Source organism: Bidens hawaiensis, unplaced genomic scaffold (genome assembly GCF_021521415.1).
Source record: "Bidens hawaiensis isolate Kalapana, Puna unplaced genomic scaffold, B.hawaiensis_p1.1 tig00007248_1, whole genome shotgun sequence".
NCBI lineage: Eukaryota > Viridiplantae > Streptophyta > Magnoliopsida > Asterales > Asteraceae > Bidens > Bidens hawaiensis.
Genome location: NW_027491500.1, coordinates 194,057 through 211,813, shown reverse-complemented (window position 1 = coordinate 211,813; position 17,757 = coordinate 194,057). Strand labels below are relative to the sequence as shown.

Genomic DNA, 17,757 nt, shown 5'->3' with positions numbered 1-17,757 from the left:
TTATTTTTAACATCATAAGAATATGTTTGAAAAGATGGATAACGAGAAAGGATTTTTATTAACTTGCAAACAAAGTGGCCCTAGACCCGTTTGGTACACTTGTTTAAAGATAATATTTTCGTAGCTGTGCCACGTTCAACCAGCTAGAACTTAACTTTTCGCGCACGAAACTTTGGGTACTTAATAGCCCCATCATAGTATGTTGATAAATCACTAAAACAAAACCAAAATTCTAAACCATCTGTTGAATCCTCGTAATCTTCAACTTTAGGCATATACTTATAAATTTCAAATTCTTCTTTCTGGTGGACCACTTCCACTTCCATTTTTATTGTCAACTAGACTAACTCCAAACCCACTAATTGTATCATCAGGCAAATCAATAAGCGACACGGTAAACAAAATCTCTTTGCATGTTGAGTTCCACCATGTTGTGTGTGTGATTGAAGCAAATGGAACGTACCAAACTAATGTACGTTCATTATGTAAACTCTCCTCCCAAACCACATCATCTTCATAATCCATACTAGTCGGCACTTGCTCCATACTTACCATTGGGGGATCGCTTCCAAGCGTATGAACGGTGCACATTAAGAATCCTGAAAAATCGTTGGACCAGTTCTCTGGAAGTATCAATCTACATCTCCTCCCTCTAGCAAGTGGAGGTGTAAACACCTTTGCAATCTCAATGCCTTCAAGTCTTAGAATCATTAAGGTTTTTTTTATAGCAATTCCCTTTTCAATAAACAAAAATTCATTAGATCCTAAGTATTACACCAAAATATAGCATAGGGGTGGCAAAACAAACCCAAATGGGTTGTTTTGGGTCAACATGGATTACTTTTAAAATTGAAATGGGTCAGGTTAAATAAAAAAAAATTCAAGAAAGTCAAGATGGGTTGAGAAAATGCTAGTGACTTTTGATTATGAGTTAGAATGTGTTTGTTAATTTGTGGGTTAAAATGAACTATAACAAGTTCCTTCCTACTTTTATTTCAAAACAAAGCATGAAACCAAACAGAAACCTAAAAATCGAAACTGACTAAAACGAAAAAACCAAAATCGAATCGAGAAAAACCGAACCTGAAAAATCAAAACTGAATAGTTTTCGAAAACATCGGAACCGAACAAAAATCGAAACTGACTAAAACGAAAAAAACCAAAATCGAATCGAGAAAAACCGAACCTGACCCGAGACAAAACCGTCTTTTTTTAATGAACGAGGACGACGATGGAAACATTTTAGTTGTTTTACTTTTTTCATTTTTTATTTATATTTTGAGTTATTATTTTTAATTATTATTTTTTTAGGGGTTTATTAAACTCCCTTGTATTTTAACTTTTACTTAGATCAAGATGAGTTCATAAACTTAAAAAAAAAACGTATCTTGACCCATACCCATCCTGATTCAAACCCATTTTGACCCATCACTTAATCCATCCCGACCCATTCATTTTGCCACATCTAGTATATATTTAAAGCTTCATCAATAAAATATTAAAGAATAGATAGGGTCATACATACCTCAAGCATACATTGTAGTAACCTGCTGCCACAAGCTACAACTCCCCCCTTTACAATTGAGACTTCACATAACCATTTACAATTTGTGTAAAAATCTTTGCAAGTTGTGAGCGAATAGCAATTATCTGCTACGAAAATAACCACACTTGATGGGAGCTTGGGCAATTCAACAAGCCGTTCACAATCACTTAGGTTGAAGAGTTTGAGTCGAGTCAGTTGGCAGAGTCTGAAATCTAACCGTGTAAAATCGTTGCCACTTAGATTTAACTCTTGTAAGTTGGATAACTCGCTAATATGATTAAGGATTTCTCCGTCTTCTAAATGGAGGTAACCCAAATCCAACTTTCGTAGGTTACGTGTCAAGTGTGGGATCACCAACCGCAACAAATGAGAAAGATCATTTATGTTCCATTTTTTTACATAAAGATCATCAACTAAACATAAACATAAACATAAACAAGGGATGAAAAAATGGTCTAGCTCCCTCGCACGGCGCGATCCATTAAACTTGAACTCTTCTAAATGTTTCAATCCATAAAACTTGACTTCTTTCTTCTTTGAATAAGAACAATAACCTAATTCTAGAGAAATAAGGTTGGGACATTGGTCTCCAATTGATGAAAGCAGAACATCTATCCCCATATTACTCAAATACAACTTAACCAAGCTTTTCAATTTTGATTCTATCTTTGGGAACTTCACAATTTCCTCGCAATCAATAATTTCAAGGCATTCGAGTTTTTCCATATGGACAATCGTTGGAAACATTGTAAGCTTGTCACAATGTGTTACACTTACGCACTTAATATTTGCAAGTTTCCCAAGTGATGGGTGGATTTCTTTTAAGACTTTGCAATTATAGAGTGTCAACTTTTGAAGACATGGGAGTCCACCAAAATTTGGTGTGCTACGTAGATTCTTCATGTCTTTGAGTATAAGTACTTTCTAGTTGGGTAGATACTAAACAATGTATAAAAGCATACACTAGTTAATATAAGAGTTGATGATAATAAGTATGATAATAGATAAATTGCATAATTCAAATTATCAATACCACCACTAAGGGATTGCATTAATACAGCTACGGGTACTTTTAAGGTGTAATTAGTCACTCATGATCCATTTTAAGGTGCTAATAAAAGAACAATTGAAAATAAATAATCATAACTTTTGTGTATTGGCTTTAAAAATCACTATCAGCGGCCCCAACTTATCATCGTTTCGTGATAAGTTTTACACCAGTCCAATCGTATCGTTCTTCCGATCAAAATCCCTAAAACATCGGTTTGAACTCGGAAAAAAAACTTAACGACGTTAAGTGTTTTTTAACAGAGGTCTATTGAGACAAACATAGTTGAAAGTTGGGACCAATGGTAGTGATTTTTAAGTTAGAATTATTATTGGCCAATACACAAAAGTTGGGATTATTTACTTCCAATTTGCCTTAATCAAATGATTAATTAGATTACCTTGTAATCTTTCCAAAGTTGTTTTTGCAAGCTGGTAGACACTTTCAGAGTAGCAAGCTTCATTGGTTGGAAACTGTCTGGAAATGGACTTTTGGGATAACCAAACCATCTAATATATTGCAACTCGTTTGAAAGAAAATTAGGCCCTTCGGTATTCTCATCATGGACATCTTTAAGAGTCAAACTAAGCCACCTTAGTTTCTTCATGTTTGATACAATCTTACACAAAGGTGATAACCGACCACGCAGCTCAAGTCTCATCGCTTCAATTTTGTTATTTTCCTACAATATAAGAGAAAACAAAGTATAGATTTGAGTTAAAAGTATAAGTATTTTCTTTGGTAAGAACATGTGCATCATTTCTTAAATATATAATGAGTTTTTCAGAAATTAGATAGCTTAATATATACCATTAATGATGCATCCCCAAGATACATGTTTCTGATTTCTTCATGTATCCAAACTCTGCTATGTTTATCAGGATTGTTAGGATGTTCTCCTCTAACAATGTAACGTGCCATTTCTTGAACCATGTCGTGCATATCAAACCTGTCATTCACAATACTTATGAGAGCTTTTTGTGTTAACACCTTTATTCCTATATGAGGGTGATAACCACAATCTTCAAATAGTTCCATTGCATCATCACCAAAAATATGAGAAGGGCACTTTGTGCTTTCTCCTCTAAAGAAACATGCAATATCCAAGAATAACTCTTTCTCTAGAGTTTGAAGCCCATCATAGCTAATTTTGAGCTTTTCCACAATTTCCATTTCTGGAATATCTGTTAGTCTAGCCAAAGAACACGCCCATTCATTCTCATCTTTGTCATATAAAAAAGAACCTAAAACTTTGATTGCTAATGGGAGCCCATCACAATAAGAAACCACATGCAATGAAAGTTTCTCATAATCTCTGACGAGGTTATTTTTGTTATATGCATGTTTATTAAAAAGCATGATAGCCTCTTCATATGATAATAATGTGATAGGACACACATGGTCTACCTTGTGGGTTCTTAGCAAATGTTCATCTCTGGTTGTAATTATATCCGAGTCCCACTACCAAACCAATTATGTGATCCAACTAAAGCATCTAACTGCTTACAATCATCAACATCATCAAGAAGAATTAAGACGTTGCTATGGTTCAGCCTACTTTTTATCATGTGCTTTCCTTCTTCAACACTCTGCAGTGTCATCTTCGTTTTCAAAAGCCTTGATAGTAAGTTTTCTTGCAGAGTTTTTAAACCATGTCTGCTCGATTCCTCTCGAATATTATCAATAATGCAATGACCTTGAAAATTTCTCGAAATTCTCATATAAAGAGAGAATGCAAGAGTAGTCTTACCACCGCCCCCGACCCCCCATACCCCAACCATGCGCACACCATGCAATCCATTATCTAGTTGTGCTTCTAGTTCTTTTAATCGAGCACTCATCCCAACAAGGTCTTCATCAACATAAAAGTTTATGGAAAACAACTTATCAGAAATTGTATCAGCAATTTCTTTGATAACTTTCGCTTCATGCCTGCATATCGAATGTATGGATAATTAGTGTATCAACAATATAAAGCAATGGATTGTAATATATCTTAGATCTAATATTGAAATAGGATCACTACACTAAGTCAACTTCATAAATGCTTGTTATGCTACCATTCCCTTATCATTATCCCCAAATGGAAATCATAGTATATACTAACTGTATTAATGTAATTTTTCAAGAGAAAGATACACACAAATAACAAATGAATATGAAATGTCATATGCATACAGGGCCGGTTCGTGGGCCAGCGAAACCAGGCAAGGGCTTTAGGCCACATTTAATTAACACCTTCAATTCCAAAAAGAAAAAAAACATTATATATAGATATATTATAATGGGCAAATTAAACTTAAAGTTATGTATTGGTTTTGGCGGAAAACTTGACTATTGATAAGCTTTAGGTCATGAGTTCAAAACCTTTAACAAGTGTTTTTTTTTATTAATTCTTTTTTTCAAAATGGTTATGAAAGGGTCACATAATCTTCATTTTAGTTTAGGCCTCTAAACTCATTGAGCGAGGACCTGGTCATGTAAGCATAGGTAAGGCGCAGTAAACTCCTTATCAAGTTATTAGAGCATATCCCCCAAATTACTCATGATAGGAACAATTTCAAATGTCATGTAGTCGACTTTGTTTCAAGCTACATATCCAGATTTTGTTAGCCAAGCTGAGCTTTGTCAAGCTCGGGATTCACTCAGCTAGTTTATACCTCTTGATAGTTGATACAAGGTACAAATTAATGCATTAGGAACAATTCAAATGTCATTGTAACTTCAAATTGCAAAACCTTAACCCCCTTAAGCATATATAATAAAAAGTTTTTTAAAAAGTAAAGAGATTAAACTACCCGTTCGCTATATTTTTGGGTTCCCATCCAACAATTTCACTTGCATCAACAAGCGCCATTCTCCATGATTCTACTTTGTTACTCTTTCCCACCTCTTGTTTGGAAAAACCTCTTCCGAAGTCCCCCTTTTGCTTCCTAACTTCCGAGGGATCCACGTCATAGAATATGGGCATAACTATTAGCCCTTTACTATCCTTGCATTTCATAATATATGAAAGTTCTTCCAAACACCATGAAGAGTCTGCATGATTCTTTGAGAACATAACGACAGCAATCTGTGATCCTTCGATAGCCTTGAAGAGAGATGGGCCGATGGATTCACCTCTCGGAAGTGTCTCATCGTCCTTGTAAGTAGGGATTTTTCTATCTACAAGGGCCGAGTAAAGATGATCTACAAACGTCTTTCGGGTATCTTCTCCTCTAAAACTAAGAAATACACTCCAATTACAAGATGATGAAGATGCCATCACAGTTAAAGAAACAAGATTGATGTGGTTCTGTTTGTTTTTTTACTGGAATTATATGAATATAAAGAGATGTGTGATTATTCTTTATTTAAAGTAATTAATAATTAATTAGACTTTATTAAAAAAGCAAAAGACCCATATTCACAAAATCTTTTTTATTCATAAACAATGTCTTGGTCGGCAAAGGTGGCATGTATGTGATACATGACCCCATTGTAATGGAAATTTTTTACTAATAAAAAAAACCAAAAATTTTAAATTAAACAAGGACGTAAAAAAAACTAAAGCAAATCATCTGTAAAACTGACAAACTAACATAATTAACTGAATCAAATTAACCAAAAACCGATTGTTTAATAAAATTGATTAACCGATAAGTGATAACTTCGGTTATGGTTTCGCTTTTAGCTTACGTACATAAGTGTTATTAAATCCATTTTAAATATTATAAACTTGTTTAGCCTTATTAGCCTGACTAATATCAAAATTGATGTATGAAACATTTTCATTACAAGCTAGCTCTATTTATATTGTTGCCTGTTTGTCTTCTGTTTCAATGTAATCACTACCTTGCTTATAGTTGAATTAACCAAAACATATGGAACAAAAAAAAAATAAATTTAAAGAGCTTATATTGCATTATATATGCATATATAGTTAATGACTAAAGTATTATTTAGTCCCTAGTACTATTAATACACATGCTCTTAAAAGAAACAAAAACAGGTTCATAGTTCATACTATAAACAATTGATGAAGAAAACCATGAAACTTAAGTTGCAAAACTGTTTTTAATTAAAACAACAAATTACAGAACTATAATAAACATTTTATTACATTTGTTTTTTAATAAAATTAAAAGGACCCGCCAAATACATCCTCACGTGCTCTTAAAGAAGTATTTTATTCTTGGCATACCCGAGCTAGCATTGTCAATGCCACATCACTATGCCAACTCATCCTTGTGGGACCCATTATGCTCTCTCAACTCAAATACTAAGTACAGTATAACTTTGCAACTTATAAGCCAAGCGTTGCAGGCACACCATATTTAGGCAACCAACTTCCACCATCCAAAAACTGGCCTAGTGTATATTGTTGTGCTTCATTCACATCCGTGTTCGGCTTGTACCCGGGCCATGTCACCCGGCCCGCCTGGTTCGCACCCGGCCCCGTGTTCCCAAACTCCCTAAAGTTACATGTCATGTGGTTATTTGCACCATCAGGTGATTGCCATGTCATCCATCCCTCTGGTCTGATCAAGTCATCAATGTTACATTTCAATATCATTGATGTCGCGGCGGCTTTCCATGGTCGGCCCAGATACGACGCAAAGTTCCCTTGCACGGACGCCAATTCGGGCGACGCCATAATATGGCAATTGTGTAGCACCACACCTCCCACTTCTTCCATTTTCTCCCTTCCATCAGCTGTGCACATATTCCCTTGGGCTACATCCGGCTTTCGGACAACAATATTCGTGTCCTGGATGTAAGCCCGGCCCGTCCCGAATATGAAGTCAACTGTTCCTGCAATGGTGCAGCTTTTGTAGAATTGGTCATGTGTGTGGTAGTATAATGTGTCTTGGTAAGCCATAAACGCGCAGTCCATCATAACTGTGTGTGGGGACTGGGACCTGAAGGCGACCGCCTGGTGTCCTGCTGGCCCGATTGAGTTTTCAAAAGTAATTCCCTTAGCCATGAAGCGCTCTCCAATCGCAATCACGGTTGCAGTTTGGGACGTTCCAATTTTGGCGATCGCATAGTTTAGATTACCAGTGATTACGGTCTTCCCTTGGCCGTCACCGTACATGTACACATTGTCCTGGCCTCTGTCTATGGTGATTTGGCCTTCTTTGTATGTACCGGCTTTGATATAGATTATATATCTTCCTGATGGGCCAGGACGGTAAGCGGCCACTGCTTGTTTAATGCTGTTGAACTGGCCACTACCGTCCTGGGCCACGACCGCATCAGGTGTAGGGTTTGCAGAAACTGGTGGTGGTACCGGAGACTTGCACATGGCTTCAGTATCACCACTAGTGGCTTGTAGAAGCTTCCGGTCGGTGTGTGGGACCCACGATGGGAAACCGTGGCGGTCAAGCTCCTCGATTTCAGATAAAAGCTTACGGTTTCCGGTGGGTGGGAGTTTGAATGAGTCTAGATTGACTCCAACATCCTTAAGGATATTATGCACATTGAAGACAATCTTTTGCGCATTATAAGTTAGCTCTTTGGATGTTTGTAAAGCTTGTTGCATGTCCTCTTTTAGTTTCTTGTCTTGGATCTCATCCACACATGTGGTTTGGTAGGCTCGGACCGCGGTCAACCAGTCTAGAATCGGGTGTGTTTGTTGGGCTATGGTGGCCGCTTTGGTCTCGGAGACGACTTTGAGAACCTGTTGGAGCTCATCTGTCGCATAACCAATCATTTTCCGACACGATTCAAGCTCAGCTTTGCTTTGCTTATTGCCACTGCCTAGATCTTTCTGGGCAGCAACGGCCTTTTCAAGGCCTTTATTCAACTCAGCCGCGGTCTGACGTATGACCGCGATGATGTAATCCTGTGGGGTGGCGGATGTGTTTTTCGCCACCTCATCGACAGCGTTCAAGCAAGACTCTTTGTACTCGGTTGGCTTGCATACCACGTCGCCTATTTTCGAGCTAGTGCTGCCGGCCGCAGTACGCGACCTTCCGTTGTTGGCGAGTAAGAGAATGACTCCTATCACGCAACCAACGACGATGACTACTGAAGCGACGGACACAACTACCTTGTTAGCCATGTTGCTTGTGTTGAATGGATAGTTGAAGTGAGAGATGAATATGTTTGGAGTGTGAGGGTATGTATTTATAGTTTGTGTATGGAGTGTTAATTAATGATGATCCTGTAAACTTGCATTGCTTAATGGTTTGCTTTCAACCTTTGATGACAATTGAAGATGATCCGAATTTTAGTCATTAGTGTCTCCTTAAAGGAGAATTTGAAATGTTGTATTAACATGTAACATGTTGTAAGTTTGGATTTAAAATTTTGAACTATGTTGATACCTTTATATAGTTGTATAACTAATATATCATAAGAGCATTTTTATGTCAATATTCACAAGAAACATGATTAAAAATTTAAGGCTAAAACTTATTAATATTCAGTTATATTTGAATTTTCTATCGTGAGTGCATGTATTTTCCATACTAGTTGGATATAATAATCGCAATTTAAACATTTTAGAGACAAATTTACTTATCGAAATCTAAAAGCTCAAAACAAACACTTGAAAGTAGAGAGATATCTTTGCGAGCCAAGTTTGAGTCGAGCCAAAAGCAGCTTGATTCGGGCTTGAGCTCAAACCCTTGCAAGCGGCTTGGCTGGAAACCTCCACAAGGCTTGTTTACAACTTGTTTATGACTCTACTCTCTGGCATGTGAGTTGGCTTGTTTTTTTAAAAGATGTTATTTGATAAACCATCTTTTCTTAATAGGCGATCTAGCTAGACATGTACAAATCAGTTTAGTTACCCAAACTGGTTCGGGTTATAAAGTGACACGAGTTCATCAATGTACAGACAAAACCGGTTTGGGCCAAACCGAATCGGGTTGGAAAGATGTTAAGCCTTATCCAGACCGGTTTGTGACAAAATACTAGGTTTTTTTTAGCATGGTTTTCAAATCGGGCCAGGTCCAAACCATTTTAAGAGAACAAAGCTACAACCAAGCCTGTTGGGTTGGGTCCAAACCGGTTTTTTTTATGAAGTGGGTCGAGTTATAAACCGGGTCAATGGCCCAAAGCAGTCAGTGTTCACTCCACATCATCATCATCATCATCATCATCATCGTACTCAGTATATCCCACCAATAGCAAAGCTATGGTAGGGTCTGAGGAGGGTAAGATGTAGGCAGCCTTACCTCTACCCCATAGGGATAGAGAGGCTGCTTCCGGTGAGACCCCCGGCTCGATAGTAGTTTTGCATCAAGCCTTGGACATAAGGCACATAGCACTCAATCATCGGGACACCAGCTGATCGGTGCATGTACCCTTATCTTTCAGCTATCAACGCCACTACATGATGCCTGATTAACCGTCCGTCACTTTTAACGTTATTTTCACGAGATTAGTAAAATAACGTCAAAATTAGTGCAATTTCACTTTTGCCCAGAGTGTTCACTCCACATCTTCTTTAAAATTCAATCCGTTCTTAATGGGTCATCTTACATCACAACAACTAGAGGTGCAAAAATCGGAATTTTCATGAACCGGAACCATGCACGATTTTCTGATGAACCGTACACCGGTTCGTATTGGGCCAACCCATACCAAACCAACGGCCCACACCATAAATTTCAGTTAACGACTTAACGTCCTTAGTCTTCAAACCATCTCAGCCGCCTGTCTCCGCCGTGAACAACCAAACCTCCACCTGTAAATATGCAGACTGGACAGTACCTCGGAGAAATCTCAGCTCTCGCTTTTCTTCACCTTCCTCCACCGTCTACGTCACTTCCATACCTCCTTGCAGGTTAGCTTATCTTCAACTTAATAATAATAATAATAATAATAGTTGCATTTTATTGTTAATTAGGTACTGGATCACAGTAATTACTTCGAACATGAATGCTTCGTTTCTAGTATTTTTTTGACGCAATATAATAATAATAGTAGTAATAATAATGATAAATTGATAATAATAATAATAATAATTGTTTTGTATTGTTAATTAGGTACTGGATCGCAGCTTCTATTCTATGACCTAACTACTTCCAACATGATTGCTTCGTTTCAAGTATTTGACGGAATTAGAGTTCACGGAATACTGCGTGTTGATTCGCCTGATGCGTTTGGTAGTTTTAGAGTGGCTGTGTTTGGTGAACGTAAACTCAAGTTGTTTCAGTTTAATGTTGAGTTAACGGATCGTGATAAGGAAGTGGTTGTTAATCTGGTTTCGGTTCAGGTGCTGCCTAATTTCGGTCATTGGATTTTGGATGCCTGCGTTGTACAGGTGTATATCGTTGATTTCAGTATCCATTATTCATGTTTAGACTTTGGCTTGTAAACGAACTGAACGTTAGGTGGGAAAGATGAACGCACGTTTTGTTCGTTAATTGATGTTTCTGAACGTTCATTTATGTTCATTTAAATTTTAATAGGTATATAAGTAGTTAGATTTATATAAATATTAACATAAAAGGGCCTCGTTTACACACACACACACATACACACTTGGTTAATTTCAGTAGGGGTGTAAATGAGCCAAGCCCGAGCTCGAGCTCAGCTTGGTACGAGTTCTTTTTCTAAAGCTCGAGCTCGACTCGTGAGTTGTTTTTTGAAGCTTGAGCTCGGCTCTTTTATTATTAATTAATTAATTAATTTTATACATTATTTTTTATTATTTTTGTATATTTTGAGAAAACCTTAAATGAGCCTAAGCTCGGCTCGAGCTCGTTTAGTACCTTAAACAAGCCATAGCTCGGCTCGAGCTTGGCTATGAAGTGTTAACTTAATACACAGAAGTTCAAAGGAGGTAAAACTTAAAATACACAAGACTTGTTAGTTGTTAAGGCTCCACGAAATAAATTATGTTCATTGAAGTTTGTGAACAGTTTGTTTAGGTTTTGAACGTACAAACATTAACATGGCCACTTTCTTAATGAGCAAGCATGAAACAAAAAAAAATTGTTCGGCCATATGTTTCGGTTAAAGTTAAATGAACGAACACGAACATGTCCCCATTCGTGTTCGTTCGGTTCGTTTACAGACCTATGTTTAGTTGTGTACTTACTCTGTTAAGATTGGTAGTAGGATTCTGTAAATCAAGGGAGTCAGTTTCTTGCTATCGGATGCACTGACAACTCTGTTTATTTTTGGGACATATTGACATCTAAAATTAGCTATCAGGTTAGCTCTCCAGGTATGGTACACATATACTTTTGACTTCTACACTAAGTAATGCTGTTATTTACTCCAGTTTAAATACTACATGGTTCTTATTTATTCACAGATAGATGTCTTCTGTATACTATGCGCATGTGGGGTGACAAAAGTGATTCTATCCATGTAGCATCTGGTACCATTTTTAACGAGGTACTTAAGTTTCTCCCTCCTTTTAATATTTTATTATACGGTTAAATACACTTCTGTGATTGATCATGTGTCTTCTAATTCAGTATTTCTTTGGTTTTGAACGTTTGAAGCTGATTTTGTTCTAAATTTGTGCTGGCAGATTATAGTCTGGAAAGTTGTTTGCGGGTGTAATACTCCTTGTTTAGGCAATCCTTCAAATGAAGGTGGGGTCCATGTTTGCAATCGCCAGTACAAAGTCGTCACTGTTTGTAGACTGGCTGGACATGAAGGTTCTATATTCCGTATTACATGGTCTCAGGATGGATCAAAACGAGTGTCTCTCTGATGACCGCAGGTCAATTCTGATGCCGATTTCATTGACTGTTAAAATCCTAGAAGCAGCAAAAGATGTATATTTAATGTGTTTCTTTGATTTGCTTTTAGTGCAGTGCTCGTGTATGGGAAGTTCTTAGTGCTAAAAAAGATTCCAATAATGCTGCAGAGATGACCATCTCTCCTTCTAGTGGACCCGTGCTGTTCGGTCACAGTGCTAGGGTTTGGGGTTGTTATATGTCCGACTCTGTAAGCCCGCTCGTCTCTTACAATTAGTTATAAAGTGAGATCAAAATAGCCAACTATGTAAGCCTGCTAATTGTTTTATTGCATGGGGATAATGGTGGTCATCTCAGTTAATCATCACTGTGGGCGAGGACTGTACATGTCGTGCATGGGGACTGGATGGAACTCAACTTAGAGTAATCAAGGAGCACATGTAAGTTAAAAGTCCACACAGGCAATTTGCAAAAAGAAAATATTTTATAAAACTTAAATTCTAAAAAAAAACCTTGGTTGTGCAGAGGGAGGGGAGTATGGCGATGCTTGTATGACCCGGTTTCGTCTCTTCTTGTTACTGCTGGATTTGATTCTGCTATAAAAGTGCATCAGCTGCATTCTTCTGTACCAATGGGTTTAACAAGATGCAATGGTGTGGAAGAATATGATAGAAAACAAATCTTTACAATCAAGATTCCAAATTCAAACCGTACTGGACTAATGGACAGGTATGTTCAGTGTCAAAAGTATTATAAGCATCTTATATTTTTATTATACCTGGTATATTAAACAACTGAATTGTTTTGTTGCACGTGCAGCAAAAGTGAATATGTACGATGTATGCATTTTGTTAGTGAAAATGCACTTTATGTTGCCACAAACAATGGTGTCTTGTACCTTGCTAACATATCCGATACTGGTGACGTGGCATGGACTCAGCTTTTCCGTACCAGTGAGAATATCGCAATAGTTTGTATAAGTGTATTTCCAGGTGGCACATCTTGTGTGGACAACTGGATTGCTCTGGGAGATGGTAAGGGAAGATTAACCGTTGTGAAAGTTGTTGATCTTACAACGCCAGAAGTCAACCATTCCTTAACTTGGTCTGCTGAAGCTGAAAGACAACTTTTAGAAACATTTTGGTGTGAGTCTTTAGGCCCCACTTTTGTCTTCACTGCTGATCCTAGAGGAAAGTTGAAGCTATGGCGTATCGAGTCATTTTCTGAGTATTTAGTTGCAGAGTTCACATCATGCTTTCCTACAAGGATAATATGTTTGGATGCATCATTTCAGGAGGAAGTGTTAGTATGTGGGGATCTTCGTGGTAATCTTGTGTTATTCCCTTTATTAAGAGACCTATTACTCAGTCCACCTGTTTCTTCGGTTGCAAAAATTTCCCCTTTAAATTACTTTAAAGGTGCTCATGGCATATCAACCGTGACCGGTGTTTCTATTCATGGTTCAAGTTCAAGTAACATTGAATTACACTCGGTACGCTCAAGGGATTTTGTTTTTTCATAAGTGAATGAAAATGTAGAAACTTAATTTAAAATTAACTTGACCCATTGGTTATTTCTTCAGACTGGAGGAGATGGGTGCATATGCTATTTGGAATATGATAAATTTGAACAAAAAATGGACTTCATTGGAATGAAACAAATCAAAGAGCTGAGTTTAGTCAAATCTTTCTTTCCCAATGAGAATCCTGACTATGCAATAGGCTTTGCATCAGCTGATTTTATAATCTGGAATTTGTCAACTGAGACTAAGGTTTGACGTTTTTGGCCTCCTATACAGTGTCATTATGCACATCGTATATTGCTTGACCTGTCTTTTTAATTGTAACAGGTAGCTGAAATTCCATGTGGCGGATGGCGTCGGCCTCATACTTATTTACTTGGTAATATACCAGAAATGAAGAATTGCTTTGCATTTGTGAAGGTTTGTGCTTAAATATCAAGCAATTATTCACAACATAAATTGTCCAATCTGAAAATTGTTTTTTTTCATAGGATGAAGTGATTTATATGCACAAGCACTGGGTAGTCAGTAGTGACAAAATATATCCTCAGAATCTCCATTTGCAATTTCATGGCAGAGAGATGCACATGCTATGCTTCATTGTCGATCATGCAAATAGTTTTCAGTTAAGTTTCATAGCAACAGGCTGTGAAGATGGAACTGTGAGATTAACAAGGTATACTTCATAAAAACAAATTAATCTTATTATCTTTTATTAGTTTGTGTTTAACTAATGATGTAAATGTATATTCAGGTATTCTTCAGGTGCGGATAACTGGTCTGCTTCAAAATTGCTTGGAGAGCATGTTGGCGGTTCTGCTGTAAGATCACTCTGCTCCGTGCAGAAGGTATATACCTTTACAGATCACACAATGAATAAGCAAGGAACAGATTTAGATGATCAGGAAGATCATTTCCTGTTAATTTCAGTTGGTGCAAAAAGGGTCATAACGGCTTGGAAACGCAAGAGTATTTCAACACCTAAAAGTGAAATGCTGTTCCAATGGCTTTCTAGTGACTTGCCAAACAGAAAAGGTGGTACAAATTTAAACGGGTCAAAAAAGAACGAAACCAATGGAAACCTTGATAATGTTTGCTGCAATGACGATAATGAAAATGATTGGCGGTACCTAGCTGTGACTGCATTTCATGTGAAGATTTCTGGTTCAAGGTGGTTTGATATCCGAGATTTAGCTTTCTTTGTTTTAACTATTCATGCCTGAATTCAAAATTTGAAATGTATTTATGAAGATTCGTATTATGTTTGATTGCAGGACTTCTGTGTGTTTCATTGTTGTTTCTTGTTCAGATGCCACAGTTACATTAAGGGCTCTAGTATTACCACATCGCCTCTGGTACACATTTAGCCACTTTAACAATATCATATATAATATATTAAATAACATAAAGCATATGCTCTTAAAACAAGCCATTATCCTCAAATTTCATCATTTTTTTACCGTTTCAGGTTTGACGTTGCAATATTGATTCCTTCAGCGTCACCAGTTCTGTCGTTGCAACATGTCATTATTCCTGAACTTCCAAGTTTTCAAGGTTTATACTTTTCAGCTTCTTATTTTTTTAAATAATACTTGCTGCAATTGATGTGTTACTGATGCCAGAAATCCCTTGTTTCTTTACAGATAAAAGTCAGACAAAAAGCGTATTTACGGTTATTAGTGGGTCAACAGATGGAAGTATTGCCTTTTGGGACGTAACTGAAACAGTGCAAGCTTTTATGCAAAAAGTATCAAACTTGAAGAAGGAAGATTGCAGAAACTTTCAGAAAAGACCACGAACCGGAAGAGGTAGCCAGGGTGGACGCCAATGGCGGTCACTTGAAAACTCGGCTGCCACATCACCAAAACCCTCAGAGAACACCGAGTATGATACGCAAGACCAAACATCATTAAACACGATTCAACCGCTGCATGTTTTGAAAAATGTTCACCAATCTGGGGTGAATTGTCTCCGTGTTTCAGATGTTAAAGATTCTGAATTTTGTTTTTCTTGTAATGTTATAAGCGGTGGTGATGATCAAGCACTCCACTCTTTTCGTGTTAACGTGACGAGTTCTGATGAACCAACTTCAGAAGTTCACTTCACTCATCAAGTCAACACTTCTAAAAACTTCAAGATTGTATTTTCACATCCTGACAAAACCGGGTCAGCTCATAGCTCTGCTGTAAAAGGTAAAACTTTCTCTTTAATTGTGGCTTTTACCTTCCAAGATCCAATTACTTTTTACTGAAATTAAGTATGATATATCATGTATGTGTATTACAGGTGTATGGACAGATGGGCATTGGGTTTTTTCTACGGGCCTTGACCAACGTTTGCGTTGTTGGCGCGTGTCAAATGATGGTAAACTAAGTGAGCATTGTCATTTGATTGTTAGTGTACCAGAACCAGAAGCACTTGATATTAGAAAATGCGGTAAAAGCCGTTATCAAATAGCAGTTGCGGGAAGAGGGATGCAGATGATGGAGTTTTTAGCACCTGCAGAAGGTTAGTTAGTTCGGTTGGAATTAAGCTTAGTTCAGTTGGTATTTTTGTTTGGATCAGCTTTTTTTTTCATTTTTTCTTTTTTTTTTAAGAGTACAATAGTCATTCAAATTTCTAAGCAACAATCCTGTATTTATTGTTATATTGTATTAAGTTCTTTTGCAAATCACTGTCATGATCTAATGATCTACGCACAACTTGGTCTGAATGTTTATTTGTTGTTAAATTAAAAAATAATTTTGAAGAATAAGAATTTGGAATTGTATATAGACACATTTAACTTTTTATGAAAATCTCAAAATGCAAAGTTTTCTTGAGCTTACGTATACATTCGTTCCATCGGAAGTCAGGCGAGTATCATCCAAATGAAAAACCCGAAATCCCAAACTGGAGTTATGACTATCTCACTAAGACACTATTTAGGTTATCCGAAAATTCAGAGCCTCTGCCGTCACCGCTAGCTGTCGTAAAAACAAATGTAGTAGGGGAACTCGCTCTGACGCAAACGAATTCGACCATGTTTTCTTGAGTTGCACGTTTTGCCCAAACTTGATTCGAGTCATTACAGAACCTGCCAGCCCGTTTTGCCGTACAAGGATATCGTGTTTAATTGAAAAATCAACCTCTAATGTAATTATTATTCGTAAATTTAACTTTCGTGTAAGTTACATATCAATATATCATAATTCAATCATTTTCACCTGACATAGTGTGATATTAAAAGTTGTAATAAATCAAGAGTCTTCAAGAATAGACAATGATAAGAAAAATCTTGATGCATATTATTAGATCTTAAATATCTCTTTGAAGAGAGTAAAAGCATGGAAAGCACACGTATGTATACGGAGAAAGCCGTCCGTGAGCTACTCGAGATTGGTTTGTAAAAAATTCGAATTGAGCTGAGCTTAAACAAACTCGAGCATGAACCTAAAAATTGGGTTGTTAACTAAACGAGCCCGAGCCTAAGCCTAAAAATAAGGTTGTTGACTAAACGAGCCCGAACTTCACTTATCGCGCTCGAGTTGGCTTGCGAGCTTATTATTTATACAATTCTGAAAATATTTAAACATAGTAATAAACATATAAGTTAAATAATAAGTAACAAGGTTCTTACCCGCGCATTGCTGCGTGCGATTGTTACGGTGTCTACGACGGGCAGCATGTGTATTATTGCAACCAAACCAACTTGTTACATGCCCGGGCCCAAAACTTATAGTTTTCTACTTTGCTTTAAGTGTTCTAAAAGAGTGTTGCTGCCAAAAATTTCTTTATAATCTTACAAAATAGTCGTTACGTTAGAGTAACATTTTAAGTTAGAAAACAAATAAATTATCTAATACTATCGATACAGTTTTACACCAAGAAACTCACCTTAAAATTTCACGAAAATCAGATTATATAAATTTAGTGCGAACAATCCAGAATTAGTTGACCTTTTTGACTCTACATGTAAACAAAATCCACTTAAGAGATGATGCTAAGAATA

The 17,757-nt window shown here is 37.0% G+C and overlaps 1 protein-coding gene and 2 pseudogenes across 1 annotated transcript; 1 reads left to right on the top strand and 2 right to left on the bottom strand.

The window, feature by feature from the left end:
- Positions 1-288: 288 nt before the first annotated feature.
- Positions 289-5,894, bottom strand: LOC143634781 (disease resistance protein Roq1-like; annotated as a pseudogene).
- A 985-nt stretch (positions 5,895-6,879) lies between these two features.
- LOC143634809 (pectinesterase pseudogene) lies at positions 6,880-8,640 on the bottom strand (annotated as a pseudogene).
- A 1,607-nt stretch (positions 8,641-10,247) lies between these two features.
- On the top strand, positions 10,248-16,282 carry LOC143634828 (uncharacterized). Its single transcript, XM_077102810.1, is given in 18 exon segments — positions 10,248-10,371; positions 10,574-10,851; positions 11,652-11,760; positions 11,851-11,933; positions 12,073-12,251; positions 12,253-12,267; positions 12,362-12,494; positions 12,602-12,684; positions 12,770-12,973; positions 13,064-13,736; positions 13,827-14,015; positions 14,094-14,186; positions 14,258-14,442; positions 14,521-14,937; positions 15,041-15,121; positions 15,235-15,320; positions 15,410-15,958; positions 16,053-16,282. Coding segments are annotated over 18 exon segments (3,675 nt in total). The 5' UTR covers positions 10,248-10,280; the 3' UTR covers positions 16,280-16,282.
- The last annotated feature ends 1,475 nt before the right edge of the window (positions 16,283-17,757 follow it).